The sequence below is a fragment of the Gastrolobium bilobum genome, unplaced genomic scaffold (genome assembly GCF_033153095.1).
Source record: "Gastrolobium bilobum isolate Gb01-03AN ecotype WA unplaced genomic scaffold, APGP_CSIRO_Gbil_v1 utg3862, whole genome shotgun sequence".
Lineage (NCBI taxonomy): Eukaryota > Viridiplantae > Streptophyta > Magnoliopsida > Fabales > Fabaceae > Gastrolobium > Gastrolobium bilobum.
In genome coordinates, this window is record NW_026898147.1 from 228643 (window position 1) to 255368 (window position 26726).

Consider the following 26726-nt stretch of genomic DNA (forward strand, 5'->3'; position numbering starts at 1 on the left):
GGTCCAGATTTGCCAGCCTTAATTGGACTCCACTTCTTCTTTTCCACTTCATCCAAGATCAAGTGAGTGAGTTTTTCCATACATAGGACAAAAAGATAAGGGGATAAAGGATCCCCTTGTCTTATTCCCCTTTGTGGTTGAAAACCATGAGTTCTAGACCCATCCCAAAGGACCTCCATATATGGGCTAGTAACACACCCCATGATAGCTCCTATCATAACTTATGGGAACTTCAAGTCTTCTAACACAGCTCTTATGAAACTCCAATTGAGTTTATCATAGGCTTTCTCTAAATCAATTTTAATAGAGAAAAAACTTTTCTTTCCTTGCATCCTGTGCATTGTGTGTATAAGTTCCTGGGCAATAATAATGTTGTCCTGTATGTGTCTCTTAGGGACAAAACTAGTCTGGTTTGGAGATATAATATTCCCCAAGAAAGGCTTGATTTTGTTTACCAGAATCTTGCTAAGCCCCTTGTATACCGAATTGCACAAAGCAATAGGCCTAAATTGCCTCATCAAGGATGGCCTTTCAACTTTGGGAATAAGAGCTATAAGGGTGTGATTAATTTCTCTAATTTGGTCCATATGAAGGAGATAGTGCTGAATACTCTTGAAAATCTGGCCTTTTAGAAAATCCCAATTCTTTTGATAGAACATTGCTGGAAGTCCATCAGGTCCAGGAGCCTTAAGAGGGGGCATTTGAAAGAAAGCAAGCTGGACATCCTCAAGAGTGATATTTACAGACAGCCTAGCAAGATGATCATCACTCAGAATAAGCCAGCTGTTTTTTGTAATACTCCAAACAGGGTCAATACAGTTTTCCAGGAACAGATTCAAGAAAAAATTCCTTGCCAAGGAAATTAATCCCTCATCTCCAGTCACCAAACAACCTTTGTCATCCTGGAGTTTTAGGATTTTATTCTTTTTTCTGCGAATAAGAGTGCTAGTGTGATAATACCTTGTATTTCTATCCTCATCTCTAATCCAATCTCCCCTGGATTTCTGATACCAAATTAACTCCTCCTGGTCCAGGATTTTAGAAAGCTCTCTCTTTAACTTAGCCTCCAATTCTTCTAACTGAACACTGTTCAAGGAAGTGAGTTGCCTTTGGATACCCTCCATACGAGCTATCACTATATTCTTTCTGTGATAAGTGAAGCCAAACACATTCATATTCCACTCCTTAAGCAAAGGAATAAAGGAATTCACACTCTCCAATAAACAAGCAGAATGATTCCAGTTTTCTTTGAGGAAAGAACTAAATCTATGGTCTTTTTGCCAAGCAGCCAAAAAACGAAAGGGCCTCTCTCTCCATCTGGACTCCTCATACTCCATTCTGATTAGGATAGGGCTGTGATCTGAAAAAAGCCTGGGCAGCACCAAAACATCAGCTTCTTCAAAGTTTGCTCTCCAAGCCTCATTAGATACTGCTCTATATAATCTTTTATATACTCTATCAAGATGGAGAAATTTAGGTCCTTTCCAAGTGAACCTATTTCCCCCACCCCCCAGATCCATAACACCACAAGCATCCAGCATAGTGCTAAAACGGTTGCATCTGTTGTAGTCAACTGGCCCCCCTCATCTTTTTTCTGAAGCTGAAACAATTTCATTAAAATTACCAGAAAGTAACCAGGGATCATTCATGGTTCTTCCAATTTGCTTCAGCTCTTCCCATAACACCCTTCGGTTCTCCTCCTTAGGATTGGCATAAACAGCAGTCCAAAAGAAACCTTTCTTTTCAGGAAATTCCACCCAACAGTGAATGAATTGATCATGAAGAAAATGAAGAGAAATCTGAACATCAATGGAGTTCCACACAATCCATATTCCCCTAGTAAATCCTTTTACATCAACAATTATGTAGTTGGAGAATCCTAAACTACGAATTATGCTGATGGCTTTCTTTCCACTAACTCTTGGCTCTAGAATTGCAGCCACACCTACTCTATATTTTTTTTTTTCCGAAAACCAGGGATTCATGTTTTTTTTTATTCATGTTAAATATGATGTAACCCACGAGATTACCAAATAACTTTTATTTTGAACTATTCATTCCAAATATTTTCAAATTAAATACAAAAACAATAATGATAATGTATTTACTTCTATCTAAATATTTTCATTGACCCACAATCACTAACATAAAGATATATCTTGAAAGCTTTCAATCAAATCCAAATAGGATCTCAAATCAAATAATAATAATAAAATCAGAAATTATTTGAATATATATATATATAAACGATAAACACAATAATAAATTGGGTCACTCAACAGAATATACAATATCTTGGATATTTTATATTAAATTCATAATTCAATCGATTAAGAAAAATATAAAAGCTTCACATCGTTAACATTTGAAAAATCAATAGCTTAACCAAATAAATATTAGTCATCCGTTCTAAAACACCAAGATAAACGATTGCAAAATCAAGACGTGGTTGTCATTTTGCCATCACCCAATGTGCAGGTATTTATACAAATCCAAGATCTGTGATGCCAATAAATATATTCTTTAAATTTATGCAAATAGTAATTACCTTACAAATCGTGTTTTTTGAAATTCTTTATTTGTAGTACATAACTTTATGTGCCAATCATCGATTTATAATTTACTTGTCTAAGAATTAAAGAAGACGACAATTTCAATTTCTAAAACATTCAATCATGTCCAATAATAAAATGTTTGGGTTTTAAATCATATAAACTAGGCTCTGATACCAAATGTAAGAAATTTTAAAATAGGATTCTATGAATTTAGAACACCAAAAGATTCAGGCTTACTTGTTGAAGACACGATTCTTGATTTCTTGAAGGCTTCTTGTTTAATTTGATGCTCCTGCAATGGAAAGATCAGGATCTTCCTCTGCAATTCACACCACTCCTTGACCACAACCGTCGATGGGGCGAGTTGTGAAGTGACAGTTTTTCAACACACTGTGAATGCAGAGGGGACCTAGCCAAACTTGTTAATCCTAGTCCCCTTCCCATCATGGGTCTATGAATTAGGCCTATACTGTTACCCACACTAATCAGTTTACAGATATTCAAGCCCAAATCAAAAAGATCACTAATTAACTGAGCTTTATACTGCATCACTATATGGATCATGATTTAGTCCATTTTTTTATTAAAACAAAAAAAGCTACAATTGATTGAAGCCCACAATCATTATAAAAATGTGACTAGCTTATGCATATGATGACATGACTTCGAGTTACAAGATCTTAGGATTTGGGCTTAAGTATATGTTCAAGAACAAACGAGAGATTGTTAGACTTATACTCTTTAAAGGAGCGTTTGGTAGAGGAGAAATTTTTTTTTTGTCCGAGAATCGTAATTTTCAAAAATATGATTTTTATATTCAGTTTACGATAATATCCAAAAATTTAAAATTTAAAAAAAATTAATTTTCCGGAAATCCTAAAAAAAACCTCGTAGCAAAGGGCCGCTTAAGATAGCCCTTTCTGGGCTTAAATGGGTAAGATAAATCTAAATATAGATTAGGGTTTTTACATAGCTTCTCGTATATTTTTCTATTCACAAGACATTGTCCGAAGAAGATAGAAATCCGAGTTACCAAATTCTTTCCCAATACACATTTTGAAAGTAACATTGCCGCAGCTTATAAAAAAAAGAGACATGAAGTTTCGTATGCATTTACTCTTCCAAACGAAGTTACACAGAACAAGGAGACCTATCGTGTGTACCTACGCTTTCAAAAAGGTATGTCCTTTGATTATGCAACAATAATAATGATTCATTAGCTTTTCTAAGGTACTTAGATGCTACGAGCTTCGGCCGAATCCAATATTTCCTGCACTTGTCCCTCATTTGTGTTTCTGAAAAGTCAAATGAGAATTTAAAAAACAGTGTCTGAGGAGGACTTGTCACTTTCTCTTTCCCAAACTCACCTTCGCCGCGAGATCCTTTCCACTCGCAATAGGCCAATGCACCATCTGCTCTGAGCCACATTTTAAAACAAAGTAAGATGTCAATTATTATTTTAAAATTGAAATATGTTATTCAACTTATTTGTTTACATGTTTATTTGTCTATCATTTTATAATGTTATTAGATCACAATCTCAATTAATCTTTATCATTTCTCTATACTCTTGAAATTATAATATAATGATATTAGAGATTAATAGACAAAATATGAATGAAAATAATAATAATAATAACCTATCTCTTTAATAAATCAATTCTTTTTGAATATAAATTTTTTTAGAAAAAATAATTTCACTACAATCAAACCACGTGAATGATTAATTGCTTTAACAATTATTATTTTTTGAAGTTTTTGTGAAGCGAACATAACTAAGGCACGTTAAAGAATAATTCTTGGAAATGGATCTTCTCATGTGTAATTTAACATGATCATGTCATGTGAAATGATCTTAACCATTAATAATTAAATCAACGGTGATGATTGTATAACTACTTATCCTTATATTATTTTCTCTCTCCTCTCTTATCACCATTGACTCACCTATGTATGGTTATGATTGTCCCACATAACATGATCATGTTAATTAGCACATGAGAGGATCTACTCCCATAATTATTATTTTTAATCATTACTGCGAGTCTGCGACCAGTCAGTAATCATAAAGGCATCTCAATATTAATATTTTGAATTCCAAAGTAAAAAATGGAAGTTTTTTTTGGGTTTATCTTATCTCACATGACATAACATGATCATGTGAAAGGATCTTAACCATTAATAATTAAATCAACGGTGATGATTGTATAACTACTTATTCTTATATTATTTTCTCTCTCCTCTCTTATCACCATTGACTCACCTATGTATGGTTATGATTGCCCCACATAACATGATCATGTTAATTAGCACATGAGAGGATCTACTCCCATAATTCTTATTTTTAATCATTACTGCGAGTCTGCGACCAGTCAGTAATCATAAAGGCATCTCAATATTAATATTTTGAATTCCAAAGTAAAAAATGGAAGTTTTTTTTGGGTTTATCTTATCTCAAATCACTTAATATAATTTTATTTTCGATCGTAATTTTAGGTGTTTGGAGAATTAATGAAAGATATTTTGATGAAATTCATATAATAAATAAACAACAACAAAAATACCGAAACATCTTCATTAATTTTGCTAACACATAAAATAATGTAATTTTGGAATGACCAGAAATAAAATTATCTCAAGTGATTCTCTTACTAAAAATGAGTTATTTTATATTATTGAAATAAAATTATAAATGAGATCTACGTATAATTAGAGAAAAAAATAAAATAAAAGTAAAACCCATATTTATTATGTATATATAAAAATTTAGTTTATCTCATATAAAATGACATAAGTATAACCTATAAAAAATTTACGACTTTGGGAAAAACTTAAATCCATTTTTGGGTGTGACTTACCTCGTGTTTGTAACAACAAAAAACCAAAATTTGAATTTTGATCGTTACATTACATATCCTTAATTGTTTTTTAGAATAACATTTTATTTTATTTTTAATAAAATAAAATTTTTCCTATGTGCCGCGAAAGCAGAAGCCAAAAAAAAAACACAACATTCTCATCGCTTCAAAATTTTGAGGTTAATGAACAGATCAGCACCGTGCAGTGCACACATACACCACCAATTTCTGTGCATTCAAATTTCAAAGCAACAGAATCAAATCAAATTTGCGTTTTGTCTAGGGTTTTCTTTTTCCAGCTCTTCGACCCTAATTTCCCAAAAAAGAAAAGAAAAGAAAAACCCTAATTTCCCAAATCCGCGTGCTGGACATGCTTGTTCTTGAATGCTCATGTGTTTCGATAAATGGGTGGGATGACTAGCAACCGCAAGCGAACCGAAGAATGCATGAACGTGAATTACACTCACACCAATTGTTCTTCATCTTCAGATTCCCACAGAAAAAGACCCAGATTCTCATCCACGCTAACCCGACCCGTATCATCATCGAGCAGCACGGTTTCAAGAATTTTCCGGTACCCGGAAGCGAAGACACCGTTGGTTAGGGAGGTTCACGCGCCGTGCAGACCCAGGAAGTTCGATCTTTCGAGAGTAGAATCGAGGTTCAGGGCTAGGGCTAGTGCTAGTGCTAGTGACGACATGGGCAATGCTCTTAATTCTCTTTTTGCGAAATACCAGAGGGCCAAACTTTCAGCGTTGGAGAAATGCAGATACTCGTTGCAGCAGCAAAAGGGGAAGGAGGTGATAGACGTGGACGCTGAGAGTGACGGAGTTTACGAGGTTTCGGAAGATTCGAGGTTTGAAGAAGGTCGTGTTGTGGTGGTTGAGACACGTGGTGATTCTTCTTATGCAAAGGTGGTGCACGGTGGCATTCAGCAGCAGTCAACGTCATATTTGGATTCTGAGTTGACCAATGGTAACTTGAAGGTGGTGAATGATGTTGGGAAGATGTGGGATTCTGAGATGCATGATCTTTCAAGTGTTCATGTGTATAAAAAGTTGATTGAGGCTGTTGGCAGGCGAGACGACACTATTCAGAGGCTGAACTTTGAAATTAAGCTGAATGAGAAGCGCTTAGATACATTTAATTTGTTGCGTCCAAAGAAGGAATTAGTAGAGGTGATTACTTATTAGCTTATCCATCTTCGTGTGTTTAGTTTTTTAGGCCTTATTTCATAGTCTTACTGAGTAGTGCTTTGTTGTTTAATTAGTTATATCCAGTTTTTATTATTAATGCTTAGCTACAAGGGCTGGCTGGATTCTGCCCGGATCAATAGTTATGACTGCCTAGTTGATTAAGGAATGAAAAACAGGCTAAGTGATAGTGCAATTTACCCAAGTGCTATTATGGTTTTCAGGAAGTTCCACGCGAACCTTTTGTCTCTCTTACAAGCGAGGAAAAAAATGAGGTCGCACGTGCCTTTTCTGCCAACCGGTATGCTTTGATGATTAGGCTGGATGTTATTGAAGAGTTTATTCTGTGTTGTAGCTCATTGAGGGATTGACTCTGCAGGAATAGGACTTTGGTTACCCATGAGAATTCTAACATTGAGATCACTGGGGAAAAGTTTCAGTGCCTGATGCCGGGTGCATGGTTAAATGATGAGGTGATCTTGCTTACTTGTTATTTGTTTATCCTTTATTGATTTACTAAAGAAGTGAAAATTTTGGTACCTAATTATATCTGATTTAACATTTTGCACCCTGAAATTCAGTGATGGATTTTACATCAATTGTGCAGGTGATAAATTTGTACCTTGAGTTGCTGAAAGAGAGGGAGCAAAGAGAACCGCAGAAATTTCTGAAATGTCATTTTTTCAATACATTTTTCTTCAAAAAGGTAGAATACCTCTTCACAGGCTTATTTAATGTTGGCTTAAATAAACTACTCTGCATTCAGACAACTACCATTGTTAAGAAGAAGGAACCGTTTTTCTACTCTTGAAGCTTTTGTTTTCGTAGACCAAGAATTTATTGTCATTTGACTCGTTTCAAACAGGAAATTGTTGTGTTCATATGTTAATTGATTGCTGCTCCAAAACCATATATATATATATGCGTGTGTGTGTGTTCCGTGCGCGTGCTGGCGCGCACATAGATGTGGGGAATACTAACCCATAAATCTTTGTGTAACGCTTTCGTATGGTTTCTGACCCAATAATGATAATTATTTTAGTCAATTTTCAGTTAACTTGTATTTGTTTTCCAATAATTTTCTCTCTCTCTTGTAAACTCCTCTTTAATGAAAAACTTAAACTTTTTCATTATCAAATCCCTGAAAATAGACTTCATCTTTGACTTCTTTTTTCTATGATCTAAACATGCATATTCAATGTCAACCTTTCCCCGCAGAATAACAAATGGTTTCTTCATTCATGCAATTTATTTTTAATTTTTCTGATGTTAGGGTATTTTTCTTTGACACTTTGCACCTAAGACTGAGCTTAACAGAGGGCTTCCCATTCAATAGCACTAGAGCAGACCTGTCATTAATAAAAATTCTGGAAATTGCCTTATTAAGTATTCTTCAACATCATTGAGTCATAATAACTTAGTAAATTTTTTTTCAAAAGTTCTGAATTAATATTTTTATCCCAGCTTATCCCAAGATGGTACACTTAATTCTTTTTTGGATTTTTAAATTCAATGTATCATATTTTAGATATATCATGCTTATAAGACTTCACTTTAATTCAAACTGTTTTGTACATCATAAGCATATCCTGAAATTGAGTTATAATGTACTTTTATCAAAATTGACACTACACACCGTTTGATCATGTACTTGTAATTTAAATTTTATTAACCTTAGCGTGCATGATTGATATGGAAATTATGCATAATTAAATAATTGAATTTATTAAATCCTGTTCTATAAGTAGTTATTAGATGGTTTTAACCAGCGGTGTAACAATGTCATATCCACTCTGAGTTGGCAATCCCAGATCCCAATTTTTTTATAAAAATTATAGAGCTAACCCTTTAAAGTTTTTATTTTGTCCACTCAAACTTTATTTCTTAGTTCGTCCACCGAATGTAAGTGCCGTTCTTATGTTGGTGTCAACGAATCCTAACTTTTATATATTCCTCGAAATAAATGGAACCTCAATATCATGGACTCTTAATTGCTTGGATGATCATTTCTATTTATTATTGTTAGCTTAATCTTTTCCCCTTTTTTGTAACAATTATATTTTCATTAGTGAGGTATGGAAGCAGAGGTGTGCATTGGGCTAGTGCTTCACAACTCTAATCTATAATTGTCCAATATTTATTGGTTATCCTAGTGCTTCTGATTGATGTTTGGCACTCATTAATGTTATGGAGACAGCCCATCCTGGTCTTTAATGTGAAAAACAGAAATGTCATACATGTGATATGTTTTTTATCTAAATTTGTAATTTTCAATTTAATCATATTGGGCAGATATTGATGCTTTTTATTTTGAATGTTAATTGCCAGTTAATCAGTGGCAGAAATGGTTATGATTTCAAATCTGTGAGAAGATGGACCAGCCAAAGGAAGTTGGGATATGGTTTACTTGAATGTGACAAAGTAATTATGTTGGAACCAATTTTTCATTTTTATTTTTCTTATAGTCAATTAAGTTGGTTTTCGTGCTGATATTTTACCCGATTTATTGTCGTTACCAGATATTTGTTCCGATTCATAAGGAGATCCATTGGTGCTTGGCTGTTATCAATAAGAAAGATGAGAAATTCCAGTATCTTGACTCATTGAAAGGAAAGGATAACCATGCGTTAAAAGTTCTGGTAAAGTTTTTGGTCTATGTAATTTAACTGTAAATTTCATAATCCAAGCTGCATATTGCTAATAAAAGAATATTGTAAGCAATCAAATTCAGAACATTCCCTTTAGTTTTATACTTTAATAGTTTTGGTGTCAACATGAACTTGTAGTTTATTTTGTTTCTTTTATTTGTCTTTTTATTATTATTTTATGCAATGTGGGGTGCTTTTAGGTCAGAGTGATTTGATTGGCTCCTTTTTTGTAATGTCACATGTAGTATATCAAATACAGTGTGTGATAAACTGGTGGTATATTTTTCAATCAAGATTCCAGAATGAAGAAATGTTTAAATTACATGAAAACTGAAATTCCAGTCTTGCTTTAATTTGGACCCTGCCTTCTAATTTTCTTTTCAATCATTGGGAATCTTGTGCCATTTTACTTTAGTAAATGTAGCCAACAGGTCGCCTAAGATTAAGCTAAGGGCAAATGATTTTTATCTCATGGGTTAAAGAACTATAGAATTTCGAAACAAGTCAAACTTAGCTGCATTGTCAAGGTGGTTGTTGAATCAAAATAAGTATTATGCAGAAGATTCATCAGTTTGGTGGATTTAAAATCTTGTTTGTCCATTTGATGTGCCAGCTGTTGACAGCTTATATAGACAAAGATGAAACATGTGTCTGCAATGCCTTGGTCCAATAATTAACAATAAAATCAAGTGGATTAGGAAGGAGAGTAAACAATTGCATTTGGTAAACACTTAAACAGATGAAAAATGGTAGAACATTCTAAGTATATTTAAGTGAACAACCAAGAAATGTAAAGAAATAGAAAATTTGTGAATCAGAAAGCCCATTGCGGTAGTGGTTTTGCATGAAGTAAACTTAATAGAAATCAAAATTAAATTAAAAGATAAATCCAGAAATAAATAAAATAATAAAACTACGTAATTGGCAAATAAACTATGATAATTGCTTAAACTTCTGTGTGTTGGAAGTTTGTCTGTGGTATATGAATTTAAACATTTAATTTTTTGATAATTGATTTATAATTTTATATATTGTTAATATAAATCTGTTTCCTAAGAATATTTTTCCTGCTGATTTTAAATTAGAATCACCTTCAATTCTAACTACATTTTTAAGTAACAGTTTAATTATATGTTACATGAAAGTTGTGCGTTGCTTTACCGGTTGTTCAATTGATCTTGTTGGTTTTTAAATCTTTAGCAAACCAAATAAGCAAAATTTGCTTTGGTCAGGTGCAGGCCTTTGTCTTGCCTTTGGTGCCAAAGTGTGCATTGCTTTTCTTAAAATACCAGGGGTAGCCACTCTGGCAAGTGTCATCTCTTCTTTGATTAACTTATAGTAACAAAAAGTTTTGAATGTTTTAAATTTTATATTTCTAGTTACTCAATGTTTCACTAAGGGCCTGACCACCTGAGTATTAACACATTTTTTGCAGGAATTTATTAAATAAGAAACTGAGGAAAGATATACATGTATTTACATTTGGCTATTGTAAGGTTTATCTAATGTTTATCATTGATGTCTCCCAGGCTAGATATTTTGTGGATGAAGTCAAGGACAAGACTGGAAAAGATATTGATGTAAGTACGTGGGAAAAAGAATTTGTTGAAGACCTTCCTGAGCAGGAAAATGGGTTTGTATTCTGATCTTCTGCATATCACTTTATTAGATCATCATTTAGTTAAGTGTTTGTTTGTCCCACTTTTTAAAAATAAGAGATATCTGCAATGAAAAATGAGCTGTAGGTTTCCAACATTTTTTAAAGGGAAAAAAGTATCTAATGTTACTTTAGATAATTTTATCTAATGTTCACCGAAACGACGTCGTTTTAAAGTTTAAAAATTAAAAAATTAGAATGATAAAGACTATTATAACCCTGAAATATATTAAAATTACAAATACACCATGATTTTCGCCCCAAAACGACGTCGTTTCGGCGAACATTAGATAAAGTTGTCTAAAGTAACTTTAGAAAAAACGAACCCTTTTTTAAAACCAAAAAACCCATAAGCATGTCTTGTTTCATAGAGAAAAGAAGCTAATAGATTTTTCTGAAGAAAGTTACACCTTTCTTACAATTTTAAAATTGGATTGGAACTAAAATTCTGTTGTGTAGATATATAATTAAAAAATAGGAATAATTAGATTAATAAGAGGTAGAAAAGTTGTTTTATTCAATGCCTATAAGAAAATTGTTAAGATAAATATATTTTTTATGCATTGACCTTATTTTGAACTTACATCAAGCTCTGCTTGACTCTGTCAATTAAATTCTTGATTATTTGTCATTGGGATATTTTTTGGAGTAACATTATTTGTGAAACCTTAGTTCATGGAAGTTTGAATATTGCTGTTCCTCCAGGTTAATACTAAGTTAGTCATTGGCAATAGTTACTGGTATTAATGCAGTTCTTGGTCACCAACACTTGATAGTATGGCAATGCTCTAAGGAGTTTTATGGAGTAATTGATTAATTAAGGAAACTGAAACTTGATCATAGAATGGTTTCATTGGATTAAAGCTTTCTGCATTTAATTAGTCTAAGAAAGATATTTTAACTCTTTTTATCTGCACTTTCTTGGAAGAGCTTCTCTAATTTGAGCTTGGTGGGGGATTGAAAATGGAAAGAATGAAAATGAAATATTTTGACGTCAATAATTTTCAAATACCTTCTCAATTTTCATTTGTTACATTTTCTATCTGCTCATGCATGCCCGAAGTTTTCAGGATTTGTTGCTACCCTTAACAGATTAAGTTAGCAGCAGTTTTTAGTGAATTGTTTTCTGAACATAAATTTTATATCTCAACAGGTTTGATTGTGGGGTGTTTATGATCAAATACGCTGATTTTTATAGCAGAGGCCTGGGGCTGTGTTTTAACCAGGTAGGCATTGGAGTGTTCCATTTGTAGCAGGAAAATTATGCTTTTGTTTTCTATATATTTTATGTTGAATATTTTCCCTTTTCTCATGTCCATAACCCAATAGTCATTCCCGTGTTCAATAAGGAATGAAATTTAATTGCTTGAAATCTCCCAAAAAATCAATAACTGAGTTGCCATTTCCCCATGTTCTGTAGCGTTACTGCAAAGAATATTTCTAGGCAAAATGATTCAAGTGTCATTAATTGCATTAAATCTCTCAAATTCTTTCAATTGGTCTTTGTACATTATGCATGGCATGACAAAAATTAATCTAATACAAATGTTTCCTTGCCGGAACCTTTTAAAAAGATCCAATGGATGCATATTTTGAGTCTCTTAAGATTGGCAGAGGAAACCTTTTTTCTGTTAGAATACTATTTTTTTATATCGTTTCAGAATAGAATTTCTCTTTCCATTTGTAGGAACACATGCCTTACTTCCGGCTTAGGACAGCTAAGGAGATATTAAGATTGAAAGCTGACTAAGCAAAGGAGTGAGCATTCATCAGTATTCCAGTTCTTTGCCTTTGACCTTCGATTTTGGACAAGAGATTCAAAAGTTCATTGATGTCTAATTGACTGCACCTGTTGATAAGGATCCTTCCCCTTGGACAATGTCTTAAGGATAGCCATTTAGAGTTAGAGGATTTGTTAGCTTGGATAGTGAACTGGGCTATACATATGGTCCAGGCAGTAGAGTGGAATGCAATAGGTTGTATATGCTGTAAAAGAGCTATACAAGAGTGCAGATTAGATGAGGCATTGTTTTGAGGTTGAGGTGTTTGATTATGTAATGGACTAATGGTAATATTAGTTCCTCCCCCATTCTCTTTCTTTTCAGTTTGCACTCTGGTTTGCTCAACGATATTGCTTGTTCCTGATGTCTAGGGAATTAAGAAGAATGAAAAGAGTGATAATTTTATTGGTTTTGATTATGACAGGAACTGCGTTTATATGATATGACTCTGCAGCATAGCATTCTAGACTTACCCGTATTTTTCCACTTGTACATCTAAAAATATAACCCAATATAATGGGATATTTTTCCAGTATCTTATCTAAGAAAATATCATAGTTGTTTCTCAATTTCTATTTATTATTATTATTATTATTATTTTTGGAGGGGGTAGTAGCGTTGGTCTGTTAAATACATAAATTGTTAGTTATATATAACAAGAATTGACTTGGTAGAAACAATGAGAAAAAAATGATAGATTCACAAATAAAGAATTTCAAAGAAGCTTTACATGGCATTATTGGGATTTTTGGACCCTGGAGTCTAGGTGAAATATCTTGCTTAATTCTATGTATTCTCTTGTGTGCAAATTTTCAACTTCCCGTTAAATCCGACTAGAGAGTGTGGAGTGGAGGTAATCTTTATACGGAGTCTTACCGTTGCATAATTACAAAGAGGTTGTTTCCTCAATTCGAACTCATGACTTTCCTGGATTCGAACTCTTGTATGCAAATTATTCTTTTAAAATAACAATACAAAATTGATAATAAATTAACATTTTAATTAAAGGTAAGAGAAATAATGCAATATTTTATTAAGTTCTCCATCTGTCGCTTTTTAATCTAATACATTTTATCAAATCCGCAAATGCTGTAATGTACAATAAGAAATACATTCTTATATCGGATACATTATGCTGTAGTGCACTTTCTCGAGCAACATAAAAGTCCATATTTTAACTGCATTTTATGTCTTGCAATCAAGATAAATATATTTGGAATTTTCAATAGAGGATGGTAGAAAAGAAAAAAAAAATAAAGCATAAGTTGAAACAGTGGATTTTTATTTTTGTTGCCGAATCAAATTCTATTTTATTTTTTCACTTTGCCCTCTCAAAATTTTGGGGCAGATAACTCAACCTACACAATTACACCAAATATGCAAGGCACGAGGTGGCCAAAATATCACATAAGGACATGTACATGTAAGTAAATTTGATTAGAATACATCCAACAAAAGAACCGTTTATATCAAACAAAACCTTTCAACTATATTGCTAACAGATCATAAATGACATTGAATAAGAGAAACTGAGTCTCTTATTAACGGGGAACTCTCTTTCTATTTAGAATCTCCTCTTCTTTTAGTCGATGTTGGAATCTAGCAAGGCGAGCTTGAAGACCCACGAGACTAGCTGCCTTGCGAGAAAGGACAAAGCTCAATTGGTTTACATAGTTGTCAATATGGCTCCCTGGTTGGTCCACTTCTGCCAAGAGTTTCATTTCCTGAAAACCAAAAGCAATACATGATGAGCACAAAAAAATAAATCGTCTACAGGTTATCTGAAATTCAATTACTCCACTAATTTCTTTTTCTATTCATAAATTTTTAAAATAAAACAATTTGAAAAGAACGCTAGTTTCTACTATAGCACAAGAAAAAAACATACACGAGTAACATAAGCCGCAACACCAAAACTAAAGTACTCTCAAGTGACCCGACGAAAGCAACTAGAAATTGAAAATCAAAATTAAATGTAACCTAAAGAAAAATATGTAATAACTCACTTCACGAACAATCTCCATTGTGTCCTCAATTTCTTTCCTATGAGCAGCAATTAGTGCTTCTTCCTCCTGCAAAAATACAATAAAAAATTAAACAGATATCATAAACAAGTATGTATTCAACTAAAAACTGATAAAGAACAAGTCCACATAGTTGACAAACCTCAAGTACTGCACTGATATTCCCGTCAGGAGAGGATTCTGCTTCATAAAGCTTGGATCCAGTGGCAACAGTGCTATTATTCCCTGTGCTCTGCTGCTTGGAGCTTGCGGTGAAGAGATCAGAACCATTGGCATCCCTTTTCATCCAGTTTGCAGGCCTTTCGGACTTTTCATCCTTAGACACCTTTCTGCGTGGGGGAGACACCTTTTGCACTTTCTCTTCTGTATCGTTTTGTGAATAAGAGTTCATCTTTTGACTGGTTGAATCACTGTATGAGTTCTTCGCTTCAAACCTGTTCCTGTCCATTGAAGTAGAAGCCAACCCTTTTTCCTCTCGTCCATTTAATGGGTAACTTAAAGAAAAATTTGATGGCTGTTTGTCAACATCAGCAGCAGCAGAGCTGTACAAAGAATTTTCCTTTTCAACAAATTTCCTGCCTATCTCCATAGTTTTCTCTTGACATTGATCATTAAAATCCTCTGCACCAGCACTAGATGGAAGGGATGATGTGGATGAAACCTCCTTATTAATTTGTGGTACTGGATTTGGGGCCTGGTCTTTTCTAGGATTTCCACTTTTGGATAGACTTTTGACCCTGTTAACATTATGATGAAGCAGTTAACATATGCAAACATAAATGTCCAGGAAAGAAAGGAGGCTCCCTGTTATGAAACATAATGTTAGAGCACATAATAGGGAAACACGTACCGATCTGCATATCTCAAGGTGTTAAGTGTGTGTTCACAAGACCCGGCACCTGGAGATATACAAGAGATCATAACAGTCTTTGAATTGCCAACAAAGGAGTCACGAAGCACTTCTGTAAGTTTGCTTCCACGAAATGGAATATGAATCTGGTCATTGTCTAGAGCACGAATGCACTCCTTCAAAGCCAAAAGGCTCTTATTGATCTCTGCTCCTTCAATCCTAGGGCAAAGATACATAAAAATTGCAAAGTGAAGTAATTTGTTAATATGAGAAAAAGTGCTTGATCTGAACAAGTAAAATTTCCGTAAGGCAGGGATGGAGAAAGCCCCCAAATCTTGTTTTCAGTAGTTACTGGAAAACAACATACTAAAATGTAGAAGATAAATAAACAGGCAAGACATTTGTACATTTGACTTCTATTTTACACAGTAATCCCACATTTTATAATAATTTGTGCAACGAGGTAGTCCTCAGTTTGTTATACTGAATCTAGTTTGTAGTTTGAAAAACATCAAAGCAATAACTTAATTCTACGAAGACTGATAACTGCAAAATACAAATTTAATTTACTTTGAAGTTTTCATTTTTATTATATCTTCAGTATATATAAATTCAGCAGCTACTAAGAAAAGCTTTTAGGGATGGTTTGGGTTTTCTTATAAAAACCCCAGGCATTACATAATACATATTGGCATTTTATGAATACAACGTTTGGTTCAACGTTTTTTAAAAATCCCCAGCCAACTGATTTGGCTATGCTTCCACAATTCTTTGCAAAAAGTAACAATAAACACAGACCAACAATGCCACTTTGAAAATGGTATTGTATGATAACTAGGCAAATGGAATACATAGAATGAAGGATTTGACTGAACTACCCTTCTATTATGGGCGTGCTATTTAGAAACTCTCTGCAACTTCAATTATGGGCGTTAGAAATTCTAATTTTTTTATATTTTTTTTTGGATATTAGAAATTCTAAATTTCTAACTGCAGAATCAAAAGCTTAGTCTCTGGATTTTGTGTAAAAATTCAGTTATACCATAGTGCAGTTCATTGGTTTTCCAAAAATATTTGTATTGATATTAAAAAAATAATAAAGGGTTACTTTTGTAATTTTATACCATTTACCCATCAATATTCTATCCTCAACCAAACAGACTTCAAAAACTTTAATCAATTTACCTGGTAATATTTTACCCAACCAAACAACTTTTTTTTAACTTTCCTACCTAATTCACTTTCCCAAATCCCGGGTAATTACATTTTCCTAGTAAAAAAAAATTTCACCTGTACCAAACGCCCCCTTAAGAAGTTTGGTTTCATCCCTAAATCTTCATGCATAGAACATTCTAGAAAGCACTGTCAAGCAGTTGATTTTGGAGGAGTCTGGAACATATGCAAATAATTAAAATGTAGAAGTACCGTGTCTGACGATCATTGTCAGTAGTGTCAGCACCTCTTTCACTTCCAGCAAGATCAATAAAAGAAATCTTTCCCACAACCTTCCCACTTCTTGCCTCATTTCCATCCTTGTTCCGCTTGCTCTCTTTCACCTCACTGTGCTTCTTTACAGCCAGTTGTAATATAGCATGTGACCTGGAGGACTCCTCATTAGCACCAGTGGATCCTGTACTTCTTGCAGAACTTCCCTTTTCAATGAATTCTTTGACAATCTGTACATCAGAAACTTCAAATTCTTGCAGTCCTACAATGCAAACTTGCTGCCGTCCATCTTCCCTCATGCAAAGTTTCCTATTCATAGAGTAACAAACACAGTCATCCAAAAATCGATTAACACAGCTTGCACCAAAGAGCAAATAAAACGTGTAGGTTGATGCCCTGAGTAAGCAAGATGACATCTGTAGATGCATATTAACTGAGAAAGATAGATACTTACATTCCTATACAGCCAAAAATAAATAAAAATGAATCATTGATGTCAGATCAAGTTAAGGAGTGATGCTTGATATTAGAATATTAATAAAGCAGTTGATTCCTCCACACAAACATTAAAAATGCCATCTCCTAATTAAGGCCCAGATCCACATACAAAGCACTTATACCAGAGGCAAACCTAATTATTTAAGGACAAACTGTACTGCAACACCATCATCAAATGCATTTATACAATACACCCAGTGTGTTAATATGAAGGATCAAAATTTAAAAAATATATAATCCGAAAGAAATACCCACTTTCTATCACCAAGAAGATCAAAAAGTTTTCCACCGTATATCTCAAAGTAGCTAAGCCACAATTTAAATCTTTGATTCTGGTAAACTGGCTGATGCAACTGTCGAACAAGGTCTTCTGCAGCTCTGAGTGGTAATGGTTGCATTGTGTATGTTTTGCCACTTCCTGAAAGTAAAGTATTATTAGCATCACAGTAATGAATGAAAGTGATATAAAGTCAGCATGAATGAACAAACTTATATATCTATATATCTTTAGTTTATTTTAATATACTTTCCCTTTTAATTGTTTGCTGCTTTCTATATATATATACACACTTAAATTGTATTTTTATCTTTTCTCCAATCTCTCTGTACCTTCCATTTGGGTTCATCTACCACCGACCCCAACTAGTTTGGGATAAAGGTGTTATTGATGTTGATGTTTTGAGATGTTAACTATATTGGCCTATATCTCACATGCCAACAAGGAACAACATCACACACCCAAAAAGAAAACAGAAAAAGACAAAAGAATCCCTATCCTTGTTCAATATGTTCAAACACTAACACTATCAAGAACCAGCAACAAATGCTAAAGTATAAACAAATTAGTAAGTTAAACCAAAAATAGCACACAAGCAGATAATATTGAAAAACTATAAGGTTTGAAATGTAAAATTGGACGATACTGATAATTTGGTACAAGTATGATATCAATAGCAAACAAAAAAATTCTCACCTGTCTGACCATAAGCAAAACAGGTAGCTTTGGTTTGCTCAAAAATTGTAGGAATAATTGGTTCTACTGTAGCCCGGTATACCTGTTATTATAAAGCAACCATGCCTTAGATCAAACAAATCAAAAGACCAAGACAGAGACATGCATTCACTTCCATAAACCCCAAAAACCAGCAATTACAAAGAAGCCAATAGATGATATCAAAACAATTGAAGAAAGTTATTTATGTTGGTAAACAAATAAAATTGAATCTTTAAGAGATGCCTTACTTCATCATTGGTAACATGCTCATCAAGAACAGCATCAAAACAAAAATCATGCTTCTCCACATAAGCCGTCAAATCAACCTTTTCATGATAGAACAAACAGTCAGATATTTGAGTGGTAAATAAAAAGAACATCAATATAAAGATAACTCAATATAGAGACAGCATTCATTCAACCTTTGAACTGAATATAGTTGCTTCAATCCAATATCTAAACAAACCTTTAGTTTAGTTTCGTGGACTGTCAAATAAGCATTGTCAGATACAGTTACAATATCATCCTCCTTCTTAGTAAGTTCCTTCTTGTTTAAAGGTCTTTTGCGTACCTAATACATGCATTAAAAAAAGGAAGTTTATAAAGAAAATTATTTAAATAAAAACAATTAACAAATTCCCCTCAGATGTTAATGAATCAAACTTACATTTAATTGAAGATGAAAAGGTTCAAATTTCAAAATGCTGTGAATTAAAATGCAGGAAATTTTAATAAAAAATGCATTTTCCTCATCAGTTTCTATACCAACTGATGATGATTTTGGTGAATTTCTTCTGCTAGTCAGGGAAACAATTATAAGAGTGATAGTAGTAGTTGAGGTTTTTGTTCATTGTTCTAGTACTAAAACATAAGGACAGAAATTAAACTCCCAATATGTACCTAGTACTACTTTCAATGGATATGAAGTTCCTGATGCAGCATATGAAAAATCATATCTTTCTACATGTTTTAATGCATAAAGTATGAAGCTATGCATGTATATATGGGTTACTTATATCTATAAAATTTTGACATACCACAACTTTAATCTTAGCAACATTATTTTCCCTCGTACTATTCTCTTTTTCATTCAAAGGTAAAGAAATTGATGCATCAGCATCTGCTTCTCCTCCTTCCAGCCTGCTGTTAATTGGATCAAAATCATCTTCAAATACTATAGCATCTCCAGGCATGAAGGGTGATGGTTCAAAAGGTTCTGAAATAACATGCTGATAAGAGGAAAAAAATTAGACCCAACAAACACATGCAAGCACAGATAATAAACTACTGCTGCAAGAAAGTTAAGCTAAATGCAGGAATATAAGGGATTATAGAGAATAAACATGTGCAATTAAGAGAATAATAATAATAATTGAAGGTTCAGACATTCAGATCCAATATTACTGTCAAAATTGCTGGCTATACAACCTAGGATTTTCACCAATACCAACACAAGTTGTTGCATAAGATGGTATAAATAGTTGCAAAACTTTTCATGAAAAACTGCTAGTAATACTGGGTTAATCTTCTGTGACACAGATAACAACATTAAGAACATATTTTCTCGATAAACTGTAGTAAATGAGCCAAACTAAGTCTATTGGCTTACTTGAATGAACAGGCCACTATGATATAACGAATCATATTCATACCTCAGACAACAGCTCTGTATCATCCATAGCATGAAGGTCCAAAAGCCCGGCTCCAAAATCCCCCCTGAACTCAGGAGAATAAAACCCGTCGGATGCAGTCACTCCTAAAGTTTGGGTAGTGGGTGTATATGGCTCTGAACAAGATTCCCCATTAAAATTGAGGTTTCTCATTAACTTTAAAAGCCTTTGCTTCTCTTCAGCAGACTGTGCTCCATAACCCTACGGCAATATCATAATCATCTAAGTCTCCTCATAGAGTACCATCACAAAGAAAATATATATATATATATATATGTATATATATTTAGCAAATTTGACCCATACTACCCTCAATGGTAGCTTCTAACCAAAAGAAAACCGTACATATATTTATCCCTCAAAATTCAGAGAGTAATACAACAAATAAGCAAGTGCTACAAAATCTTTAACTTAAACGTCATCCAAAACATGAAAGACATTACGATACGCATAATCGACCAAACTTCCTTTGTCTAGCAAAGATCAAATAAAATATTCACATAATAATATATAGTTTATAAATCACTCAAGCATACAGAAGGGAAATTCGGAGAAGCAGATGATATGCTAATCAACACCTTCTACATAAGAGAAGGAAATGAAAAAACGCAGTGTTGTCCATTGGGGTTGACCTCAACTAACAGAAAAATTCAAGCAGTGCAACATAAAAGAGGTTGTTATCATCGTAAGAGGAACGACAATACCTGCATGAGAAGGTTCGGGAGGAGGCGATGGTCGATGCCAGTTGAAGCCAGGGGAGATGCCAGATGCTGCAAGCCGGCGGACTGCAACCACCGCGCCATGACGGCGTCGCCGGCATCGGTGGCGGTATTGTCGTAGAGAGCTGCCGCGGCGGCGGCGGCATTGCCCTGCTGCATCTGGCCACCCACGTGGCGATGCGAACGTTTCTGTGGCGCCAATTTTCAAGATCTGCTTACACACGCTTCGCACAAAATCTTCGAAATTAGAATCACAAAATAAATTTGTTCAAAAAAAAAAAAAGAATCACAAAATAAATAAAAAACAACGAAGGAAATGAAATGAGATGATGAGAAAATAAACAGCGAGACTCACGAGAAGAACATGAAAGTGAGGGAATCCAAATAGGCGGAACCTGCAATTGAACGGAAAATGCAGTCAATCCAGATCTGCAAATAACAATTGCGATTCAGATCTGAAAACGATTGCGTAGCTGAGTTCTTCGAATGAGAGTGGCTTTGGTCGTTTATGGCAGAATGAGAACACAATAGGAGAGAGGAACCCTCTGAAAGCCTTCAATTCGAATCGATTGCGAAACAGAGGAATGAAAAATTTTGAACATTAATTAAAGATTAAATATAAAAATCGTCGTGCTTAATTAATAATAATAATAATAATAATAATCATTACTGTCTTCAAAACTATCAAACGGCTATGTCCTACGAACGAACCGGGGGGGCCTTCTTCCAAAAGACGGATACGCCCCTGCACTTGTGAATATATATATATATATATATTTTGGTACAAGACTTGTGAATATATTTTAATCACAACGTAATGGATCAATAATTTTTTAGAATTCGGGGTTGTAACTTGTAACTCCTTTTTTTTTTTTTTTTTTAGAAAATTGTGATTCTCATATATCGAACCTATTATTCTTTGAATAGGTCAAAATTTTGGAATCTAATTGGATCTTCATAAAACCAACAATTCTTGGGTGGATCAATCTATCTTATGTTATTCAGTGTGTGGTTATAAAACGAGTTTAGAATAAACCGGTTGAACCGGTTGAGTTTCTATGTGTATTAACCAATGTTATAAAAATTGGAAATGAGATTGACTCGATTCGGGTATTAGATTAATGGTTCAATCAATAAATCATTAGTTGCACCGCTTAATTTGATTTATATGAAAGTATATAATAATAGTAATGAAATATCTTAACCGAGCATTAGCATAGTGACTTTTGTCTTTTACTTCATACATTAAACCGGTTTGGGTTTCCACCGATTAATCTTGAGTTAGAGGCCGATTACTAATTGATATGCATATACGATCTATTGGCAATCACATCGTCTGATTTTCACAATATTGATTTTAATTAAGGATTTTATAAGACTTATGTTATAGGAAAAGTGAAAAGTGAAGTGGTCATGTTATAGAAATTCGTATTCAGTGTCTTAGATTTTTTATTTTGCTTCAAAAAATGTGAAACCTATAAAATATTGTGTGTGTAGGAAACTCTTTTTTTTCCTATTGCATGATGGATGCAAACCCCTTTAATTAAAGCTTTGGTTCATTTTTATTTTTCTGATAGATAATTAAGTAGTAATCTAAAATTAGTTCTCTTAATTGAGGCAAGATTATGCAAGTTGTTGGTTTTTTTAGGGATTTCATACTCTGATTGGACAAAAGTCGTTCGTCTTGTCATGACAATTGTCTTATTAGAATTTGAATCGTTTGACAATTTTCGGAAACAACAAATATGTTATGAAATGTTACTCCTGTAAAAGTACTCATGTGTCATATGATTTATATGCGAGGAATAAAACTCAAGACAAAATACACAATCCTATTTTAGTTGAATTATTTATTCGTGTTTTTTCTTTTTATTGATTTTTATCTTTTTTGGATTCGAGGGAATATAGTCAAAAATACATGCACTTGATTGTAATGGAAAGATGTATATTACTAAATGATCAATTTTTATTTGGTCTTTTTTGTTCCAAAAATATGTGGAGCAAGAATTCAGTGGAAAGGGTATTGAATTCATTTAGTAGCTATTAATTAGTTTCGTGTGTTTCATAGGCTTCATACCCTTTAATTCTGTCACCATCACTATGCAACAGTCATGGATCCAGAAAAATTGTTTTATATCCGCACATTTAGCGGTGGAGGTTCGGGGCTAGTACTCTCGAATTTTTTTTATAAAAAAAGTTTAAATTATCGCATGAACACACTCATAATCTAGTTGCTTCCATAACAAAGGATGAAGAAATCATGGGAATGTGTACGTGACAGAGGAAGAAGAATAAATTTTCTCTCTAATCAATTTGCGTTGCTATGTTATTTTAATCATCTGCGTATGTTGCTACGTTGCTAACTAATATAAGAATAAATATCTTTTTTATCCTTAACAAAAAATTCGATCCCCATTTTAATTCATTATAAAAAAAATAGTCACCTAATCTGTATGAAATTTAAAGTGGAGACCCATTTTAGTCTTTTTGAGGGACTAATGTAGGTCTTTTTTGAATTTGTGAGGAACCATTATTTTAACTAAATTGATCCACTTTGAATTTCTTAGAGACCTCCTCCAGACTAATTTTTGGTAAGGGACTAAAATTGGGACCATTTTTTTTTAAGAACTTAAAAAGATATTTACTCCTAATATAAATATTGAACAAAGAGATAAATAAAGAACTACATGGCTACAAAAAAAATTTAAAATTTTATGTCCACACTTCCTAACATATGCGCTCACCTGCGTCCGTCACTGTATCCAACACTTAGGTGCTAGATGCACTGAGAGGTGTCCTAAACACAATGAATGCCATTATGCTATAAAGGTCAAGGCTGCGTAATCCTAATGTCAAAACTAACATCTTTATCTCAAATTGCAAGCATTTATGAACAAATGGTACAAGTAGAAGTAGGTGTTGCCACAAATACCCAATCAAACATTTTAACTAATTGTACGATGGAGAAGGGACCCATATAGCATTTCAAATACCATAATTTCCAAAGCAATAAGATATACCATAAATGACGATGACTACAGTACATTGTTAATAAAATTTAATTGATGTTGGTTTTTTTTTTTGTTGGGTGGTCCTCGTGTGGTATTAAGATCCTTAGTTTGATACTCTTTTTTAGTTAATTTGGTGGTCCATGAGAAAGCTAAGAAATTGATATAAAATACCCATGAAAGCTTTCTTGAATGACGCATGTGTTTCTTCACTTTTAGCATGAAATGTGGGGTTTTTCAAATTTTAACTCAAAAGAAAGAAAGAAAGAAATAAACACAAAAAAAAGGGTATCTTGTTTTGGTCACATTGGGGCCCATATGAAGGGGAATGACGCAGATGAATTCCAATGGGCGCCAACCGTTTCTTTTTTTACTTTTTTCCTTTTTTTATATAAAAAAAAATCCTCTTCAGCCTTCAATTATGTCTAACTTGGTGTCATACCTTACAGTTCACTTCTTTAATAACATAATTCTTTGCTTTTGCTTAAAGCATGAGATGAGAGGTTCCAGATCCAACGATTAAGTAGGAAAGCAAATTTGAATTAAAGATCTATCAAAATTTTGATTTTCTAAAGCAAATTAGCTGTTCCATCCTTTCTAATTGTACATCCCAACACCATAGTTCAATGTTTCTATTTTTTTTTCTACAGAAAAAGTCTGCCACACTATATTTTTTTCTTTTTTATAATGTGATACATTTGCTTTTAGCGGGCGGTTATAAAAATTTTATAATTCTTATTATTTAATTAATTATTGTTAATTTCTATCAAATTGACAGTTATAATTTATTAAAAATTAATAATTAATTAATAAATATATTCAATAAATTATAACTGTCATATTAACGGAAATCAATGATATTAATTTAGTAATAAAAGTTGTAAATTTTTTGAATAATAAATATAATATCACTTTTACTTTTACTTTACGTGAATATGTCAGAAAAATTTTATTTGCAATAAAAGGAGAAATAAATTTTTTTATTTAGAAAATTTTAAATTAAGGAAGATACACTCTAATACAAAAATAGAGAACCATCAATTTGATTTGGCAGAAGGGTTGAACTAGATATGTCAACTATCATTGATACCAACACCAATCGAAATTGGTAACATGTTGGCGATCCGCATCCACTCTTGTTTCACATTGTTTTGACTACCCTCATCTAGGTGACACGTTAATGAATCTACCAAAAAAATACTCGGTGAATGATATTGAGATATACCAAACCCAAGACACCACATACAAAATATCTTTACCTTCTTTCCTCTGTATGCATCTATGTTTAGGGAAATTTTTATTATACACCGGGTCCATCAAATTTTTCATGCTCCTTTACTTTTTTGGGTAAAAAAAAATACTCTTAGATCCTTTTTTTCTATATTTCGTCCTTTATTTTATTTTTATTTTTTTGCCGGGTTCACCTTGCTCCCGGACCGTGAAATAATTGCTCTATGTTTGGATGCGCTACCGATTATGAATTTGGACTCTAATGATTGGTTGAGTTTGAACAGAAAATAGTGGCTTAAGTCAAAAATAGTTAATATCAATTTTTTTTACATGAAGAGGGCCTAGCTAGCAAAAAAAAAAACTAAACTAAACAGAAATAAATAAAATACAAGATAAATCTTAAGTAACACTCCTCCATGGACCAAAAGTGTACCACATATGACGAACCTAACACTTTGCTTCATTTAATCAACAGAAAGAAATAAAGAAACATATATAGGTAGTGGTTGCTGAAGTAGTGGTTGCTTAAATAGCATTGTTGGTTTCGTAATGAATGACGAAACCAGGGAAGTTCAAGTTGGTAATGTTGATAATGGGAATTGATAAAAGGCTGCAGCATAGCTTCTCCGCATTTATGAGAGGGTATTGAATTTGTTAATGGGAGTTGGAGTGGGTATTGAGCCATTTCTTCCCTCCTTTGACACTGCATCCACATGAATGTGTTCTCTCTGTCATGCTCTACCGATACATTCTTCTCAAGTTTAAGCTCCTGCTCCTGCTAATCTAATTTACAAATACTATTGAAGGTACGTTTCGCTATCTTTATGGTACAGTCAAAAGTTAATATTTGAACTTAATATCTCCTTTTAAATAGTTATCTACTTCTTCTTCTTTTTTTTAATATAAAGGGACGTATAATCTCGGCATTTTATAAGAGTTATGTGGTAGAAAAAGTGATTGTGTAATGTTATAGAGATTCGTTTTGCGTGCCATAATTTTTTTTGTTTTTTTTTCTTCTAAAAGTGTGGGCTCCACAAAATGTTGTGTGTGTAAAAAAAAAATTTGTATCATGTTAAATGACAAATACAAACTCCATCGTTTTATGTAACTTGTCATTAGTCCACCCTACTGGCTTATAATCATATATTTTAAATTGCAAATCTTGTAATTTTTCATAGGGGCATACCGTAAAGATGATGGGACTTCTAATATTTAATTATGATGAAAAAGTAGACTTATATTCTTTTGAGCAATGTTATTAGGTATGGTGAACTTTTGTAAAAAAATGTTATAACTTTTTATTAATCAATCAAGACAAATGTAGTATACCTGTTAAGAGGAAGGGAAATGATTTTATAGCTACAACATAATTAGAAGAGATAAATTGGTAAACAAAAAATATTATAATTTTAGAAGTGATAGGAGGACACTTGGGCCCAAATCACACGAGGGTGACACGTGGTATAAAATTTTGAAAGTTTTATCCTAAAACTTTGGAAGGTTATAACTTTTGGTTTGAGTGTCCGAATCTGGTAATTTTTTTTTAATCGACATAATTTTTCGATATCTACGCATTAGCAAATTCACGGAGGGGA

General features: G+C 33.2%; 2 protein-coding genes across 4 annotated transcripts; one reads left to right on the plus strand and one right to left on the minus strand.

The window, feature by feature from the left end:
* The first annotated feature begins 5604 nt into the window (after positions 1-5604).
* LOC133313231 (ubiquitin-like-specific protease ESD4) lies at positions 5605-13082 on the plus strand. Of its 2 annotated transcripts, none has more exons than XR_009751792.1 (9): positions 5605-6591; positions 6831-6907; positions 6986-7079; positions 7214-7312; positions 8935-9027; positions 9126-9245; positions 10487-10560; positions 10784-10887; positions 12065-12079. XR_009751792.1 is itself a non-coding variant. In XM_061514568.1 (9 exons), exons 1-9 carry the CDS (start codon positions 5818-5820, stop codon positions 12659-12661), a joined length of 1497 nt encoding a protein of 498 aa, XP_061370552.1. In that variant the 5' UTR covers positions 5605-5817; the 3' UTR covers positions 12662-13082. The 2 variants fall into 2 exon arrangements, 1 of the variants encoding a protein (XP_061370552.1); XM_061514568.1 differs by lacking the exon at positions 10487-10560 and adding an exon at positions 12599-13082 and having other exon boundaries at positions 12065-12137.
* Positions 13083-13987: 905 nt separating this feature from the next.
* LOC133313224 (kinesin-like protein KIN-13A) lies at positions 13988-21500 on the minus strand. Of its 2 annotated transcripts, none has more exons than XM_061514558.1 (13): positions 21249-21500; positions 20879-21104; positions 20157-20375; positions 19542-19733; positions 18971-19075; positions 18753-18830; positions 18484-18565; positions 17766-17928; positions 16992-17321; positions 15567-15785; positions 14859-15453; positions 14699-14764; positions 13988-14416 (listed from the first exon to the last, which is right to left on the minus strand). In XM_061514558.1, the coding sequence occupies exons 2-13, from the start codon at positions 21050-21052 to the stop codon at positions 14234-14236; spliced, it is 2406 nt and encodes an 801-aa protein (XP_061370542.1). In that variant the 5' UTR covers positions 21053-21104; positions 21249-21500; the 3' UTR covers positions 13988-14233. The 2 variants fall into 2 exon arrangements, with proteins under 2 accessions (XP_061370542.1, XP_061370541.1); XM_061514557.1 differs by having other exon boundaries at positions 20879-21117; positions 21249-21499.
* Positions 21501-26726: the final 5226 nt, after the last annotated feature.